This window comes from Rana temporaria, chromosome 2, assembly GCF_905171775.1.
Source record: "Rana temporaria chromosome 2, aRanTem1.1, whole genome shotgun sequence".
In the NCBI taxonomy this organism is placed as follows: Eukaryota; Metazoa; Chordata; class Amphibia; order Anura; family Ranidae; genus Rana; species Rana temporaria.
This window is the reverse complement of record NC_053490.1, coordinates 181,265,440-181,285,637: the sequence shown is the minus strand read 5'-3', so window position 1 is coordinate 181,285,637 and position 20,198 is coordinate 181,265,440. Positions and strand designations below refer to the sequence as shown.

The window sequence follows — 20,198 nt, the reverse complement described above, 5'->3', positions numbered from 1 at the left end:
CGTCGATTTTTCGGCGTAGGGGGGGTCTCCTTACAACCCATACCAGACCTAAGGGCCTGGTATGCTCCTGGGGGGGGAACCCATGCCGGTTTTGAATTTAAAAATTGCCGTGGAGTTCTCCCTCAGGAATGCATACCAAATGCCGTCGCTTGAATGGGCCTTTACAAGGTGTGACTAATTTTCCACATTGTAAAACCAGCCCTAGTTTTGCGCAAGCAAATCGGAACTTACGCAGAAATCACAGTGCTGAAAAGCGTTGTGGATCTGCTTAAGTCCTCATTTGCATACTCAAAGCTGCATTTCAATGAGAAATGCCCCCAGCGGCGGATGCGGTACTGCATCCTAAGATCTGACCGTGTAAGTGTCTTACACATGTCAGATTTTCTGCCTAACTTTGGAAAAAGCCTTTTGAGAATCGTTTCCAAAATTAGGCACAGACTGAACAGCAGTTCCGCCTGCGTATCTCTTTTGGGAATCAGGCCCCAGAATTTTATGCTGTCTTCATCTAAACATCTGCACTGCCAGGGGTTTGGAGCAGACCAGACTGTCTTGGAATAGGGAACGCAAGGAATACCTTTTTTAAACAGAGTACTACCCACAAAAAAACTGAGCTGCATCACCTTATTATAGGTGCATCTGGACTTTTGGTTTCCCTATAAAGTCCCACGAATAGCTGTCAATTCAAATTGTGGTATTTCTCAAAGTGTTGTACCAGTTGCCTTTTTCACAGCAATATCACGCAGATGTTGAATTTGGAATTTGTACTTTGTTTTATCACACAGACCGGTGATTACATAAATCACTCTTGTGGTCCTGCATGATATAAATGGCAGTGTGCAAAAGTGTGTTCTCTGCAGTTGGTTTACAAAAGGTGTTTGTTTTTATATATCCATCATGGACTCTGATCTTCATCAGTGATAGGAAAGCTTCAGTTGGTTTTTCTAATTTTATACATATTAAAACAACCTGGCAATTTAGCATTCTGTTAAAATGATTATTTTATTTTTTTATTACTTATTTGTGGTTTAGAATTGCAAGGTCTAAAGTTTAATCAACATTCATGTGTACACTTGATTATGTATTTTTTACATTTTATTCTTAATTAGAAGATAAAAAAAAATGTTTACTTTATGGGACTTGTGCATCACATTGTAACTGGAGTTAGTACTTGTTTAGACTGCCTTATGGAAGCCTTTGAATGTACATTAATAAAAAGGTTGGCCCTGGTAAAGCTATTTACAGTAGATAACAATCCAGCTGTTTGATACATCTGGCTGCTGATGTATCTTTCTAAAGGAACCACTGTAGAACAAAAGTGATCACATCAGGTAAACATCTATTCTGGTGCCCATGTAGATAGGAGGGTGAGGTCTATATTTGTTGATGACAAGAGCCTTCTCTCCCACAAGAAAAGTAGGGAATTGTAGTTCGAAACAAACATTCTACTGTCTAACTTTTAAAGGAGTTGTAAAGGTTTGTTTTTTATTTTCTAAATAGGTTCCTTTAAGCTAGTGCATTGTTGGTTCACTTACCTTTTCCTTCGTATCCGTTTCTCACTTCCTGTTTATCCTCAGTAAGCTTGTCCCCATCATTCATGGGGGTTAGTCAACCAAAACAGCTTACTGAGGAGAAACAGGAAGTGAGAAATTCAGACAAAGTAAACAAAGAAAAAAACATTTAGAAGGGAAATCGAAGGAAAAGGTAAGTGAACCAACAATGCACTAGCTTAAAGGAACCGATTTAGAAAATAAAAAACAAACCTTTACAACCCCTTTAACCTCCCTGGCGGTATGATTCTTTCAGAAAAAAGGTGCTGAAAGCGGTACCATTATTTGCAAGGAAATTTGGTGTTTTATACTGTAGGCCTGTAATTTTTATGAATAACTCACTTAAATCTGACCAAACAAGAGTCTAGTAGGCATCCCGGGTATGACATTTTTTTAAAAACAAAATGATAAATTATAATATAATAAATAATTATAACAAATAATAATATAATTCTAATACAAATTATTCAATAATGTAATCAACTCAAAATCACTGAAATTTGCTCAGTTGCAGAATTGTTGCTGTCATTATTTTTTTTTTTTTATGACGAATTTCCCCACAAATCGCTATCGCACAATTCTGCAAGTGATTATAATTTATTATCGCTGTTTTCTAGCTGCTCTAAAACCATTTTTGACATAAAAAGACACTTTTGGTTGCTATGGACAATCTACAGTTTGCAGGCAGAAAGAACAGTTTTTATTATATAAAATGACATGTAGGACACTGGGCAGACCACTAGGGACAAGGGGTGTGTGTATTTTTTACATACAGTACTGTAATCTATAAGATTACAGTATACTGTATGTATTGTGTTTGTTTACGTTTTTGAATTTGGCGCCGTTCTCCGCTCCCGTGCGTCGTAACGTCGCAGGGAACGGAGATCGGCGGCACAGGAGGACGCTGTGTGAATCGAGTGAGGTCCCGCTCGTTCACACAGCGCGGTGGCATCGCTGGATCCAGGGACAAGGTAAGTAAACACAGTCTGTGGATCCAGCGAAGGCGAGCCTTAGTCTGACTCGGGGTTACCGCTTTTGGTATGAAAATCTCACCCCGAGTCAGAATCAGGAATACCGCCAGGGGGGTTAAGGCTTCCTGCATACAGAATACTTTGGAAACTTCCCTAAAAGCCTTTCCTCCTGGCAGCAGTGTTTCGGGGGGAAAAACATTTCTAAAAGTGTATGGCCCAGATCCACGTAGCGCGGCGCATTTGTAAGTCCGGCGTAGTGTATCTCAGATACACTACGCCGCCGTAACTTACAGCGTATTTCCTGTATCCACAAAGAATTTGCGCCGTAAGTTACGGTGGCGTAGTGTAAATGTGTCGGCGTAAGGGCGTGCAATTCAAATCACTAAGTTGTAGGCGTGTTTTATGTTAATACGTCTTGATCCCACGTAAATGACGTTTTTTTTTAACTGCGCATGTGCCGTCCGTGGGGGTATCCCAGTGCACATGCTCCAAATTAACCCGCAACAAGCCAATGCTTTCAACGTGAACGTAATTCTACGAAAAGCCCTATTCGCGAACGTTTTACGCAAACGACGTAAACAAAGGAAAATTCGACGCTGGCCCGACGTCCATACTTAACATTGGCTACGCCTCATATAGCAGGGGTAACTTTACGCCGGAAAAAGCCTTACGGAAACGACGTAAAAAAATGCGCCGGCCGGACGTACGTTTGTGGATTGGCGTATCTAGCTAATTTGGATACCCCCAAAGCGGAAATCGACGGAAGCGCCACCTAGCAGCCAGCGTAAATATGCACCTTAGATCCGACGGCGTACTAAGACGTACGCCATTTGGATCTAGCCCAGCTTCAGGCGTATCTTGTTTTGTGGATACAAAACAAAGATACGCCGGAGCAACCTAGAAATTACGCGGCGTATCAATAGATACGCCAGCGTAACTGCTTCGTGGGTCTGGCCCTATATGTTTTTTGTTCAGGAAATTACATTAATTCTAAAATCAAATGTTTAAAGCAAACAAATTTAACAAAGTACTTTCGAATGACTCTCATTCAGTCATTGAACGTACAAAGAATTGTCACACAACTTTGCATATGAATATATATTTGTATAAATGTTAATTCGAAAATCTACTAATAATTAGCTAGATCTAAACACAAACATAAGTAGAAACCCAAAACTTTGTGAAAAGTGCTATTTACAGCATAATTCCTTAGTTGCAATAGGTGAAAACTAATGGAAAGTTCATCTCTGCAGTAAAGCTTTTAGAAATGCTTCTAAAGTCTTGAGATCTGAAACCGCTATGAACAGTAAATCCCACAAACAATTACTGAATGACCAGTACACTTAGCCTATCACCTAATAAGATTGTTTTAGTGACTCTGCTACAGTTTCTGCATTTTCTAAGATCATTTAAAAAAAGTTACGGGGCTTTGGTGTGTCCATTCCAGCACTGCTCTTCATTTAATTCTCTTCCCGTTATTCTGTCTCCTTTACAAATCGAATAAGGAAGGTCTGACCACATTTTCCTTGAAGTCTTCAGTCTATCTTTTACTTCTGTTATCTAAATGGAAAATAAGACGATTTGTTATTCAAGTTATTACATACTGTATATATACACTATATAGTTATGAGAGTGATGCCGCGTACACACCGTCGTTTTTCGGCATGAAAAAAACGAAGTTTTTCAGCATGTCCAAAAAACGATGTTTTTCCAACTTCATCATTAAAAACAATGTTGCCCACACACCATCGTTTTTGACAAATGATGAACAAAGCGCGGTGACGTACAACACGTACAACGGCACTCTGAATGGGAAGTTCTATTCGCCTTTGGGCTGCTTTTAGCTGATTCCTTGTTAGTAAAAGACGATTCGCGCTTTTTTGTCTGTTACAGCGTGATGAATGTGCTTACTCCATTATGAATGTTAGTTTTACCAGAATGAGCGTTCCCGTCTCATAACTCGCTTCTGGGCATGCGTGGGTTTAAAACGTCGTTTTAGCCCACACACGATCATTTTTTACAACCCGAAAAACAACATTTTCAAAAATGACGTGAAAAAATGCAGCATGTTCGAATTTTTTTTTTGTCGTTTTTCAGAAGCCGAAAAACGATGTGAAGCCCACACACGAATGACGTTTTTAAAAACGTATTTTTTTTATGACAAAAAACGACTGTGTGTACGCGGCAAAAGACATGGGATAACATCTTGCTTTTAGGAAGTTGTATAAGACAGCGAACATTTCTATTATGGTCATGGTACTTTGCATGGCTTAGCCCTTGTCCTCGAATATGTCACGGCTGACACCTTATTAAATTCCTATTCAATAATATATGCTTGTCCAACATAAATAATGTATCGCTTAAATGTAATTATGGCTTAAAACAGACATGGTATTGAGAATAGCTTGGAGTCTAAAGCCCCGTACACATGATCGGGATTTCTGATGGAAAAACACAGACTGACTTTTTCCCATCGGAAATTCCGACCGTGTGTATGCCCCATCGGACTTTTTTTCCAAGGAATTCCAATCGAAGTTTAGATAGAGAACATGTTCTCTTTTACTCCAATTGGAATTCCGTCAGAATGTTAATTTGGCCGGGCAAAAGTCCGATCATGTGTATGGGGCATTAAGCTGAACTTCAGGCAGACAGCTAAATACACAGATAAAGGGCCAGATTCACAGTGAGAGTACGCCGGCGTATCTACTGATACACCGGCGTACTTTCAAATTTGCTGCGTCGTATCTTTAGTTTGAATCCTCAAACCAAGATACGACGGCTTCTGGCTTCGATCCGACAGGCGTACGGCTTTGTACGCCTTCGGATCGTAGGTGCAATACTTCGGCGCCCGCTGGGTGGAGTTTGCGTCGTTTTCCGCGTCGGGTATGCTAATTAGCTTTTTCCGTCGATCCACGAAGGTACGCGCGGCCGTCGCATTCTCTTACGTCGTCGCTAGTCGGCTTTTCCCGGCGTATAGTTAAAGCTGCTATTTCGTGGCGTATAGAGAGACTTGCCATGTTAAAGTATGGCCGTCGTTCCCGCGTCAAATTTTTTAATATTTTTTTTTGCGTAAGTCGTCCGTGAATAGGAAAGGACGTAACTCACGTCTACGTTCAAAAAATGACGCCAGTGCGACGTCATTTCACGCAAAGCACGGCGGGAAATTTCAAAACGGAGCATGCGCATTTCAATCGGCGCGGGGACGCGCTTCATTTAAATGAAACACGCCCCCTACCCACCCAATTTGAAATACGCGCTGAGAAATACACTACGCCGCCGTAACTTACGGCGCGGAATCTTCCTGGATTCGAAATTCCGCCAGGTAAGATACGACGGCGTAGCGTATCTCTGATACGCTGCGCCAGGGCAATTCTTTGTGAATCTGGCCCAAAGTACATATAGGAAAACTATTTTACTTGCCAAAAGGAATTGTGTTTCTTTCCATGCAATCCTAAGATATACACAGTTCTGCCCCACAGCACAGGTTAACCGATCAAGCTGACTGATGGTCCGTCGCACCTACACACCATTGGTTAAAAAAGCGATCGTGTCAGAACGCGGTGACGTAAAACACAACGACGTGCTGAAATAAATGAAGTTCAATGCTTCCAAGCATGCGTCGACTTGATTCTGAGCATGCGTGGATTTTTAACCGATGGTCGTGCCTACTAACGATCGTTTTTTCCCCATCGGTTAGGAATCCATCGGTTAAATTTAAAGCAAGTTGGCTTTTTTTTAACCGATGGTTAAATAACCTATGGGGCCCACACACGATCGGTTTTGACCGATGAAAACGGTCCATCAGACCATTGTCCTCTGGTTAACCTATCGTGTGTACGAGGCCTATGGCTTCATCTACACAGTCATGCAAGAGAAAAGATGACATGTGTGAATTTTTTTTTTTCAGGATATGAGAATCTATAATATTGCTACATCAGCATTTGACCTTTTTTTACTTGTGTTTGTAAATTATATAAAATATTTTAAAACAGCCCTACACAATTTTCTTGATCATCACTGTTTTTATTTTCCCAGTGATAAATTGAAGGCAGCCATACTGTGGTGATCAATACACTCTAACCAATAATTCACTTGATCATTTTATTTGGTTTAACCACTTGCCTATCGGGCACTTACTCCCCCTTCCTGCCCAAGCCATTTTTCAACTTTCAGTGTTGTCGCACTTTGAATTACGATTGCGCGGTCATTTAACACTGTACCCAAACAATTTTTTTATCATTTTCTTCACACAAATATAGCGTTCTTTTGGTGGTATTTAATCACTGCTGGGTTTTTTGATTTAAAAAAGACCAACATTTGGAAAAAAAAAAGTTTTTTACTTAGTTTCTGTCAGCAGGTGGCAAGCAGTTAAAGCTAAAATCTGGGCTAAACAAATATTGTCCTAAAATGGACTTTCACGCTAAAAAGTATTTGTTTTCCTCTCAAACCCTCCCTCCTCTACAACATGCTTGTTCCCTTCACTTTTTTTCCAACTCAGGCCCGACCCTTGTCCTCCATTTTTGTCTAGGTAAGAATAATGGGCCAGATTCTGATACATTTACGTTGCTCCACGGCAGCGTAACGTATCCCATTTATGTTACACCGCCGCAGGTTTACAGCGTAAGTGCCTGATTCACAAAGCTCTTACCTGTAAACTTGCGGCGGTGTAACGTAAATCCGCTCGGCGCAAGCCCGCCTAATTCAAATGGGGCGGGCACCATTTAAATTAGGCGCGTTCCCGCGCCGAACATACTGTGCATGCTCCGTCGGGAAAATTACCCGACGTGCATTGCGCTAAATGACGTCGCACGGACGTCATTTGTTTAGACGTTAACGTAAATGGCGTCCAGCGCCATTCATGGACGACTTACGCAAACGACGTGATTTTTTAAATTTCGATGCGGGAACGACGGCCATACTTAACATGGCTTAAAACACCATGGCTCAGCCCTAATTTTACGACGCGTATCTCGATGGAAACTACGTAAAGTTAGAGCGACGGGTAACGCGGACGTTCGTGGATCGCCGTAACTAGTCATTTGCATATTCTACGCCAACCGCAATGGCCTCGCCACCTAACGGCCGGCATAGAATTGCATCCTAAGATCCGACAGTGTAAGTCAATTACTATAAGAAAGGGGGATGTTATCCCATAGGGAGACCAAGAGATAGCATCCCATCTTGGGATGCTATCTCTTGGTCTCCCTATGGGATAACATCCCCCTTTCTTATATGCATTGTTTTGGCTACGGTGGTGATCCCTAATTTGTGAATGTGACTATTTATAGATCAATGAGATATTAATTTTGTAGTGGTTGGTGGGGACATGCTCATTCTTTTTGATGTTTATGTAATTCAATTACACCTGTCGAATCTTAGGGCTATCTATGCGTAACTGATTCTATGAATCAGCCGCATAGTTAGGACGGGCGGATCACAGAGATACGACGGCATATCAGGAGATACGCCGTCGTATCTCTTTTGTGAATCTGGCCCAAAGTGTGTATATATATAAACAAAAAAGGACAAACTTTTTATTCAACCATAAATGTACTTGAAATCACATAAGCCATAGTGCTCGTTTCAAGCCATTAGAAAAAAAAAAATGAAAACATTACATATGGTGTAAGCTACGTGATCATTTTTCATTGTGATGTGCGGCATATATAATAATGTACCCTGATGTAGATCCTTTATCAACCACAATGCCTGCTGCCACAACTGGCCCAGAAACAAAAATCTCCACCCGAAGGCTCCTGCCATCTGCTTGCTTTGCCATCAGACATTTCTTAACTAGCTAAGGGGCGGGGACACCCGGCGACATCGTCGTGTGGCACAGCCTCATGTGATGACGCTGCACCACATGAATGAATGTGAACCGGTTTCATAGAAAGCTAGCGGTTCACGTGTCATGCGAATGTCATTGAAATTGGATGCGGTTCAAAACGCATCAAATTTGCATATATGTGAACAGAGCCTTAAGGGGTATTTTGTGGGTACAAAGGCTTCAGCATGTATGTGCCGTCTGTATTGCATGTTCCTTTAGGCTACACTCAATATCCAATGCGGTTTAGCCACACCCACTGTATCTTTTTTCCTTTCAGGTTGTCCCTTATTGGCAATGCCAAATGTTGGGAGATTTGTCCCAGAGTGCTTCTGCATAAAGTCAGTCACTGCGGTACTACTATCTTGTGGAAGGAAAGTGTTCAGCAAGCAGTAACATTACCCTGTGTTGCCAAATTTTGGTTTACATTAGGCATGTACAGTATAACCTTGGTTTGAGAGTAACTTGGTTTGAGAGCGTTTTGCGAGAAGCAAAATTTTTAAATACATTTTTACTTTATATACAAGCAATGTCTTGATATACAAGTAGCGTCATGTCACAACTGAGTATAAAAAAGAGAAGAGAGTCACCTCTAAGTGTAGAAATATGGTTACATTTAATGAAGGTACAACATTTAGCACTCACATGGTTGAGGCACATCTAAGTATGCAAGCATCCGAGGGAAAGCTATCCACATAAACCATTCTCATCACCGCTATCAACGTCATCTCTTCCACTCTGCGCTCCACAAGCTCTTCAAGCCTCGCTTTCAGATCGCTCTACTGAAGGGTAGTCTTCCCGATCATGATTGCAGGCTGACAGCTGTGAGAGCTGGCAGTGCGGAGGTTGTCTATGTGGACAGCTTTACCCCAGATGCCTGCATACTTAGAAGTACCTCTTTTAATCATTAACCATGTGGGTTGCTAAATGTTGTACCTTCATTAAATGTAACCATATTTCTACACTAATGCCCGGTACACACGATCCGATTATCGGACGAATGATCGTCCGTTTTGTTTTGTATTCTAATCTCACGTCAAATCTAATGAGTTTACTAAAGTCACGAAAATTCTCGTACGGCAGAATAAAAAATCGGAAGTGATGTCATGTGTTGTAATGCATTTGTATTGCATTTCCGAACGAAAAAATTTCCGTGCATGTCCGAACGAATAAATTCGGATGAACTGTCCTGACCGGCTCTCAAAAGCCCTGTACTAATGATCCGATTATCGTACGATCGTTTCGAAAGCGGCATTTTTCGTACGATTTTCGGATCGTGTGTAGGGGGCTTTAGAGGCGCCTCTCTTCTTTTTTTATACTCTGTAGCTCCTGCTGGATTTTGCTTCTAATCCCCTTGTGGAGGCTTCCATTTGTATATGGACATTTTATAGTTACACAACTTATCACATTGCTATAATCTTTTTATATGGACTATAAACTGAAGGGCTTATGAATAAATGGTTGTGGAACGAATCATTTGAGCAACCATTATTTCTTATGAAGAAATTTGCTTTGATATACAAGTGTTTTGGATTACAAGCATGTTTCTGGAACGAATTATGCTCGCAAACCAAGGTTTTACTGTATTTATTTTATTTTGTTTTCCAATTATAGATAATATATCGACACTGAAATATGTCCTGACTTATAAATATATGATATATATATATATAATATATATACAGTATACTGTATATATTTTGTCAAAAAAATCTTTACTTATGAAATCCAGTATAGGAAAGCTTACTACTATTTGAAGGAAGGACAAATGAGTTTCATATAGATTATAAGTAGGGCTGTGCAAATTAACTTTTAATTAATCGATTAATCTTTAATTTTTTTGATCGATCAAAATCTTTTTGTTCGATTAAAATTCTTTTGATTGGTACTCACCTCTCCGCCGGCTTCTGGGCCTTCAGGGAGTTCCGTCGGAGATCCAGTAACGTCAGGGACACCGGCGGGGCTTGCCGTGTTCATCTGAAGGGCTCCTTTGCTGGGCCTTCATATCTGCATGCCGGCGGGACCTTACTTTCTGCCACATGCAAGGGCTGTTACACTTCCCTCCATAACTTCCCTCTATCAACCTGGGATTCAACAACCATCCACTGGGAGTTGTGATAGTTCCCTTCACGGGACATCTACATGCCGGCGGACTGATGTTAACCTCTCCTCATCTGGATTCAGCAGTGGTATCGTTGTACACATTTTTATACCAGTATCATACTTAGCTATATGTTTGTATGACTGCTTTTGTTACCATTTGGTATTACTCGCACCATTTTTACTGTTTATGTAGCTACATCGATTTTATCTCCAGTGCAATATTTATTTTGTTACCCACTTGAAGACTATAAAAGTTGTAATGCTATTCCCATCGAGCGCTGCCTTTGTGTGTTTTTTGTATCCTGCTATCCATTTTTCCAGTGGTTGGTAGCTGCACTGGGAATCGGCCTGCAAGGAGATCAGCTAAAAGTAGTCGGATCTGTATGTGCGTTATAATTAATCGAAATTAGTCGATTAATCGATTAAAAAAAAAAAAACGATTAATCGAAAACAAAAATTTTGATCAGTAACAGCCCCAATTATAAGATATTGTCAGGAGGAAATGAAATCCTAATAGGAATTGTGTTCAACACATTCATGCTGGATTCAATAATATATTCCACCGATGACAATATGAAGCAGCTGTGTGCTTCTGCTATTTCAGTAAGTTCATGCTGTCTGAAAGTATCAGGTAGTTGATAAAAGTTCTGCACTGAAGGATAGCAGCCCAATTTGGCATAAATGGAAATAATATGACAAGATCACAATTATATAGACTTCACATTGACTTCCTGCTGAGTTTTTCTAGTATTTTAATGAACAGCTGAGCTAATGCATGGCAGATATATATGCAACCCACACTTCTTCACTACAAAAAAAGACTATGCTGTTGACATACTGGATCTCAAGTTGGGATTCCTAATCAGGCCAGGCAGAAGGCATTGCACGTAGTAGGTCTAATCCAATGCTAGAAGTATGCAATGCTAGGTATGAGGGTCATTTAAAGCAAGCAGGGGACTTTCCGGCAAAGGCAGAAAGCAACTTGACATTTAAAACAATGTGACTGAGTAATGTTTCATCTCCTTAACAGGTATTTAAATAAAGCAATAAAAAGCTAAAGTAATATATTTTTATATTTGATACATCTGATTACATCTTATAAGGCGGCACGAGAAAGTGACTCATTGAACAGAGGTCTAAAAGTGAGGTGAGCTTCTAATAGAGATGCTACGTTCAGCACTTTGTGTGTTTATTTCACTGAAGAAGTTGGGAATAATCACTTAGGGATACAACACATGGACTTTTTTTTCTTTTCTGTTTTTATTTATTCATTTGATTTTCTCTTATGCCCTGTACACACGATCGGTTCGTCTGATGAAAACGGGCCGATGGCTTTTTTCATCAGATATCCGATGAAGCTGACTTTCATCAGTCTTGCCTACACACCATCAGTTAAAAATCCGATCGTGTCCAACGCGGTGACGTAAAACACAACGACATGCTGAGAAAAATGAAGTTCAATGCTTCCGAGCATGCGTCGACTTGATTCTGAGCATGGGTGGATTTTTGACCGATGGATTTCCCCACAGACGATCTTGCTTTCTATTGTTTTTTTTAACCATAAGAAAAATTTAAAACAGATTCTATTTTTTTTCACCGATGGGAAAAATAACGATGGGGCCCACACACGGTCGGTTTGTACGATGAAAATGGTCCATCGGCCGCTTTCATCAGACGAACCGATCGTGTGTACGCGGCATCAGACTTTCATCATATATTGTTGGTTATAGTGCAGCACAAAATAGTTTCATTATTGGTTTTTGACGTGTGTGTGTTATAATTGTGGATTTTGGTAGCAGCACATTTTCAATTATTTATGTTTTGTGACTGCAATAGATGTGAGCAAGAAGATTTCTGTTCATTCATTGACTTGTATCTTAGACCCCTTTCTCACTGGAGGCGTTTTTCAGGCACTATTTGTAAAAAATAGCACCTGTAAAGCGCCTGAAAAAAGCCACATCTGCAATCCCAGTGTGAAAGCCCGATTGCTTTCACACTGGGGCGCTACGCTGGCAGGACGTCAAAAAAAGTCCTGAAAGCAGCTTATTTGAGGCGCTTTAGGAGCAGTGTATACACCGCTCCTAAATCGCCCATGCCCATTGAAATCAATGGGCAGCAGCGCTTTGCGGGCGCATTTAATTTATTCGTCCACTAGCGGGGGTTAAAAGCACTCCGCTTGCGCCTGAAAAGTGCAGCGAAAACTACAGTAAAGTGCCGCTTTACCACCAACACCCGGTGGCAGTGTGAAGGGCTCTAAGCGCAGACTTCTGGGAAAATCAGTGAGCCAATTACACAAGCAGAAAATTACATTTCTGGGGGGTGTTCTGTACACCATCTGTGTACAGAACACCTACAGATTGCTATATTACGTTGCATTTTACAGAGAATTACAGTTCATTTTTAATAACATTCAGTTACAATATGACTTGTGTAGCAATTGTACATGCTATATTATTTTTGTTTTATTTGCTATTTTTTTTCCCACAAAAGTGGAGTCACCCTTTAATGTTAGACACTGGTTTTCCTTTAAAGCGGAGTTCCAGCCTGGGGAGAAAAAAAATGAAAGTCAGTAGCTACAAATACTGTCCAGGGAGCCCGCGATGTCGGCACCCTCTTATAAGCTCTGGGGGCAGGTGCCGCCATTTCTAGTAAGGGAAACCCGCAGTGAAGCCTGCAGGCTTCACAGCTGGTTTCCTACTGCGCATGCATTAGTCGCACAACACTTTCAGAATGGTCCCGCTGCCTTCTGGGACACACAAAGGTCCCAGAAGGCAGCGAGGGGGGAGAAGGAGGGCACGATGTGATCATGGAAATGCGTCAGCTTTGATCCCTTTCTGATATTTATACAGAAGATAGTAAGAGTTTTATTTTCCTGTCAATATTATAATCAAAAGTGAAGACCATTTAACATGTTATGTTAAATTGTTTGTGCCATCATACTGTATGTACATGTTAATGTTATCTATAGACACTCCAAGTGCTGCTTTTAAATTGAGCATTAGTCATTCTGGCCCAGAAATGCGAGCTGGTTAGTATTTTTTTCCCATACATTGATAGATTTTTTTTTTAATGAGCAGGGGTACTAATTCACATAAGGGGAAGTCCAGTATCTAGAAGCTGCCCCTTTTTTTTAAAGGGGGTTTTTAGATTTTGATAAGCTCCCCAACCCACAGACCTCCACAACCACCAATCCAGAGTTGTGGGGAAGAGGCCCTTGTCCTCATCAACATTGGGACAAGGTACTTTGCTACCCCCATGTAGAGGGCATCAGACCTGGTATGGTTTAGAAAGGGGGCACATACTCGTCCTCCCTTTCCTGGCCAGCCAGGCTACATACTCATATAAGGGTCTGGTATGGAATTAGTGGGGATCCCATGACTCTTTTTGTTTTTTGGTCCTGAACGTTCTAATTTTGAATATTCTACAGATACTGATGGGACTATAAGATAATGATTTTTTTGTGAATTGGCTTCAATGTAATATCAATTTTTTTGCAATACTTACCCCAAATGCGGTATTTAACTTTGGTGAATTTACATTTTTAATATTGCATGCAATTTTTCAGAAAAAAACACAAATATTGCATGTGATTAACGTCTGTGAATTGCCCCTTAAGCCCCATACACACTATCAGTTTTCCTGCAGGTTTTTCTCTTCAGGTTTACCAAAACCATGTAGTGCAAGGGCCTGCCTGATTGCATACAAATTGAAACTCTGAGGCCCCATACACACGACCAAACATGTATGCTGAAACTGGTCCGCGGACCAGTTTCAGCATACATGTTCGGTCGTGTGTAGGCGCGAGTGGGCAGAATTCCAGCAAACATTTGCCCGCCGGGCCTTTTCCCAGCGGGCAAATATTCCTGGACTTGTTTTAAAACCGTCCGCTGGAATCCTGCCCGCTCGGACATGTATGGTCGTCTGTACAGACCTACCGTACATGTCCGAGCGCCCGCCGTCCCTCGCATGCGTCGAATGACTTCGACGCATGCGTGGAAGCATTTAAAAGGCAGGCCCACCCACGTCGCCGCGTCATCGTCGCGGCGACGGCGCGGACACGCCCCGCGTATTGTTTACGCGCGGACTTCTGTACGATGGTTAGTACAGCCATCGTACAGAAGTCCCCGGGCAGACATGTACGGTGAAAACGGTCCGACGGACCGGTTTCATCGTACATGTTTGCCCGTGTGTATCCGGCCTTAGGCCGCGTACACACGACCGGTCCATTCGATGAGAATGGTCCGACGGACCGTTTTCATCGGTTCACTGCTGAAGCAGACCGATGGTCTGATGTGTGTACACACCATCAGTTCAAAAACCGATCGGGTCAGAACGTGGTGACGTAAAACCCACGCCGTGCTGAAAAAAACGAAGTTCAATGCTTCCAAGCATGCGTCGATTTGATTCTGAGCATGCGCAGGTTTTGAACCGATGCTTTTGTGTACTAACCATCAGTTTTGACCGATAGTCAGCCGTCCATCGGTTCGATTTTAAAGCAAGTTCTCAAATCTTTGTCCCAGTTTGGACCGATGAAACTGGACTTCAGGCCGTTTTCATCGATTTGGACCGACCGTGTGTACGCGGCCTTAAAGCGGGGGTTCACCCGAAATTTTTTTTTTAACATTAGATTGAGGCTAATTACGGGAAGCACAATCGGGTGTTTTTTTTTTAAATCAATGCAGTACTTACCGTTTTAGAGATAGATGTTCTCCGCCGCTTCCGGGTATGGTCTTCAGGACTGGGCGTTCCTATTTGATTGACAGCCTTCCGACGGTCGCATACAGCGCGTCACGAGTTGCCAAACGTCGGTGCAGCTCTATACGGCGCCTGCGCACTAACGTTCGGCTACTTTCGGAAACTCGTGACGCGCTGTATGCGGCTGTCTGAAATCTGTCAATCAAATAGGAACGCCCAGTCCCGAAGACCATACCCGGAAGCGGCGGAGAACATCTATCTCTAAAACGGTAAGTACTGCATTGATTTAAAAAAAAAACACCTGATTGTGCTTCCCGTAATTAGCCTCAATCTAATGTTAAATCGTGTGTACGCTTTAAGCCTCGTACACACGATCAGTCCATCCGATGAAAACGGTCTGAAGGACAGTTGTTTTAGGTTAACCGATGAGGCTGACTGATGGTCCGTCGCGCGTACACACCATAGGTTAAATAACCGATCGTGTCAGAACGCAGTGACGTAAAACACAACGACGTGCTGAAAAAAACGAAGTTCAATGCTTCCAAGCATGTGTCGACTTGATTCTGAGTATGCGCAGGTTTTTAACCGATGGTTTTGCATACTAACGATCGGTTTTGACCTATCGGTTAGCAATCCAATCGGTTAAATTTTAACCACTTCAGATCCGTAGGACGTCCTGGGACGTCCTCCACTTTGAGCGGTGATATCTGAATGATGCCTGCAGCTGCAGGCATCATTCAGATATCGCCGTCTTCAGCTGGCGATTCTGTGCACCAGAAGAACGATCAAAGCGGCGGTTCCGCCACTCGATCGTTCTTCTAGGCAGCGGGAGGGGACGTCCCCCCCTCCCGCCGCCATCCGGTGCTTCTCCGGGCTCTCCCGTGCCATCGGGGGCCCGGAGAGCGAATCGGCCGGCGCTCGTTGGTGAACCATAGAGATGACTGGTGACCAAGCGGTCACAGTCATCTCTATGACCGTCGGAGGATCGGGCGCGACGTTATGACGTCACGCCCGGTACCCGGAAGTAAACAAAGCCGCTATAGCGGCTGACGGCATGTAATCGGTGACATTTTTTTTCACCGATTTCATGCTTGTAAGCCTGTAGGAGAGATGTGGGGTCTTATTGACCCCACATCTCTCCATAAAGAGGACCTGTCACACTGATTCCTATTACAAGGGATGTTTGAATTCCTTGTAATAGGAATAAAAGTGATCAAAAAAAAAAAATTTCAAAAAAAGTGTAAAAAAAAAAAATGAAGTAAAAAAAAAAAAATTTAAAACGCCCCTGTCCCGGTCGCTCGCGTGCAGAAGCGAACGCGCATGCAAGTCCCGCCCACATATGTAAACACCATTTAAACCCCACATGTGAGGTATCATCGCGTGCGTTAGAGCGTGTGCAACAATTCTAGCACTAGACCTACTTTGTAACTCAAAAATAGTAACCTGTAAAAAAAATTAAAGCATTGCCTATGGAGATTTTTAAGTACCGAAGTTTGGCGCCATTCCATGAGTGTGCGCAATTTTAAAGCGTGACATGTTAGGTATCTATTTACTCGGCGTAACATCGTCTTTCACATTATACAAAAAAATTGGGCTAACTTTACTGTTTTGTTATTTTTTAATTCATGAAACTGTTTTTTTCCCTAAAAAAAGGCGTTTGAAAAATGATTGCGCAAATACCATGCGAGAAAAAAAGTTGCAATGACCGCCATTTTATTCCCTAGGGTGTCTGCTAAAAAAAATATATAATGTTTGGGGGTTCTGATTAATTTTCTAGCAAAAAAATTGTGATTTTTACATAAAGGAGAAAAGTGCCAAAATAGGCCCGGTAACGAAGTGGTTAAAGCAAGTTGGCTTTTTTTTAACCGAAGGTTAAATAACCTATGGCGCCCACACACGATCAGTTTGAACCAATCAAAAAGGTCCATCAGACCGTTTTCATCGGTTTAACCTATTGTGTGTACGCGGCTATAAGGTTTGAACTTATATTAGATGGTTTTGGTAAACCTGAAGAGAAAAACCTGCAGGAAAACTGATAGTATGTATGGGGCTTTATGGTGACCTCTGCAGCTAACAACTGCACTTGATAAATACATTTGGGTACATTTGGGTATGTTGAAATAGAAACAATTAATAGTCACTAGTTGAACTGTGTTTGTGATGTACAGTACATTAGAGACACAGGAGGGCCACTTGCTATGGGGTCCCTTTACATATAGCTATGGCCCTGTATACGACTAAGAGTCTAGGACTTTTCACCACATAATGAAATGCAATACACCGGATAACAAGACAGCTACATGGTAAATGCACAAAAATCGCATTATAAAAGTACTTTCAGATAGTTAAAACTGAAGAAATAATAAGGGGTAGGATGTACAATACCTAAAATTGTTTGAATTAAATGTTGTTTAAAGCATTAAATTTGCCTCTAGATGACATTTGTGGATAAAAATGAAATAAAAGTGTCAGATCAAGTTAGGCTGGGTTCACACTACGGTTTTCCCGTCCGTCAGCCGCATACGATTTATATGGAAAACCGTATGCGGCTGAAACGGACGGGAACGTATGGAACCGCACACATGTGCGTTTTCCATTAACATTAATGTTAAAGGAAAACGTATGCGTTTGCCATACTGTTTTAAAAACGACCGCAAAACCGTGGTTGAACACGGTTTTGCGGACGTTTAAAAAACGTTTTGCCAGCAAATCGTACGCACCCGGATGCATCTGAGTGCATACGATTTGCAATGCATTCTCTATCTATACGTTTTCCCGTCCGGGCCCGTACGTTTTCAATACTGAAATCGTATGCGGCTGACGGACGGGAAAACCGTAGTGTGAACCCAGCCTTATTGAGTCAAAAAACTGAGCATGGCCTATAGAAAACCATTTTTTTTTTAGCTTATCTGCCAGTCTAGTGACCTTTGCAGGAAGATAGAAATATCCAAGCACTCAGTGATTCATTCATCGTAAGTGTGTTTGTTTCTTCAATAAGAACTGCTAGAATCCAAGTGCTTCAGAAAGTAGACACAAGGTAAACAAGTCAATTGACATATAAAACAAATTGTTTAATACAGTGCTGCAACTAGTGTAAATATGAAATGCCTGCTGCTAATTAAAAAAAAAATGTTTTGGCTTTGTTGGTAATTGCAATTAAAATGTGTAGAAAAAATAATGCTGATTATCCTATCAGAGGCCATGTAGCTTCAAAAATAAGTAGCAGGAGCAGAGATATACTGGATGGCTTGCTACTTATTAGAGTATCGGCAAAAGTTTTGCTTCCTGAAAAAACATTTGGTGATTATGATATGCCCCTTTAAAGAGGAAATAAACCCTTCTAAAAAAAAAACACCCTGCAAGACAAAGGCATAATGAGCTAGTATGCATAGCATACTAGCTCATTATGTATTACTTACCTTCGATCAAAGCCCCCGCTGTGGTGCACGTGTCCCCCTCCGGCCGCCGACATGTCGTCCCGGAGTTACTTCTGGGTATTGCGGTTCCGGTGCTGTGATTGACCGGAGCCGCAATGACGTCACTCCCGTGCATGCGCGCAGGAGCCGCTGGTAATGGCACGAAGACTGAAGCAATGACACATAGGTGCCATTGCTTCAGTTTGCCCCAGTGTGCATGTGCCAAAGACTTTGGCACATGCAGACACAGGGGGATGGATACCTTCTAAACCGTGCAGGTTTAGGAGATATCCTGGGGAGCTACAGGTAAGCCTTAATATTAAACAAACAGTGGAGTAGCGCTAAAGAGTGAAAAGGCCTTCATATGCCATCTAAATCAATAAGGAGGCTGAATATGAGTCCAATAAATATAAAAAAATGTGAACAAATTAATAAGTTGAAATAAAAAGTTAATAGTCCAACAATGCGTCGAATTTGAGTGTTGGCACACTGCTGCAAACGTGATCTGGGTCTATCTTTCTATTTTTATTTTTTAATTTTTTAGCAAATTCATATTTTTATTCAGCATGTTCATACTTGCATTTGCTGTTTATAGTTTATTTGTGCAATCCATGATTGGATATTTTATGTATTTTTATATATATATATTTTGCTATATATGGTCTGTTATTGTTTATAGAGCACTGGGCTTTAAATATAGTCTTTGTATGTTCATGTATATATACGATTTTATGTTCCTGTTTAAGGTGGGATGTTGTTACATAATTATCCATGTGGACATTAGTCTATGGCCTCGTACACACGACAGAGATTCTCGGCAGAATTCGCCGAGAAACTCGGTCAAAACCCGGATTCTGCCGAGAATCTCTGTCGTCTGTACAGTTTTGGCTCGATGGAGCCGCCGAGGAGCTCGACGAGAAAATAGAGAACATGTTCTCTATTTTCTCGTTGGCCGCGTTGTTCTATAGGAGAAGGCGGCCCGCCGAGCTCTTCGGCGGCTTCATCCCAAAACGAGACGAGGAACTCGACGTGCCAAGCACGTCGAGTTTCTCTGTCGTGTGTACGAGGCTTCAGAGGATACACACCAGCCTTTATATTTGTAACCCTTTTTTTTAACTTTGCTCTGTATCGTTATTGTAAATTTTTCTATATGGATGCTGTCTCCTTGAAGGTGTCATTGTACAAGTAATTGGCAGTGTCTCCGTCATTGTACAAGTAATTGGCAGTGTCTCCGTATTATTTTTAGTCCATATGTTGCAATGACATTGGTTTTCCCTTTCTTTTTCCCTTAAGCAAGATGGCGGACGGGTGATCCTTTGAGACTGTTGTCCATTTGAGTCCCCGCCCCTTTTACGTTTATATGCGGTAACGCTACTCCACCGTTTGTTTATGATTTGTATGTTTGTATAACATTTTTGAGTTAGCTGCTTTATTTTTAATTTTATTTTTTTATTGGTAAGCGCACTTTTTCACTTCTTTTATATATAAGCCTTAATATTAGGCATGTGCAATTTTTTATGTTACGAATACGTTTTCCGTCAATTTTCGTTATTTTAGTTGATTCGTTAACATATGAATGAACGAACGGTTTAGCGCAATTAATAACGAATAACGATATTTTCAAAATAACGAATGTGAAAAA

General features: G+C 41.5%; 1 protein-coding gene across 1 annotated transcript in view; it reads right to left on the bottom strand.

Moving 5' to 3' along the window:
- GPC6 (glypican 6) overlaps positions 1-20,198 on the bottom strand; it is a 921,045-nt gene that overhangs the window by 15,919 nt on the left and 884,928 nt on the right. Inside the window, exon 7 of the mRNA XM_040336093.1 lies at positions 3,942-4,078. Within this exon, the coding sequence (XP_040192027.1) occupies positions 3,942-4,078 (137 nt within the window). The remainder of the gene's footprint in view (positions 1-3,941; positions 4,079-20,198) is intronic.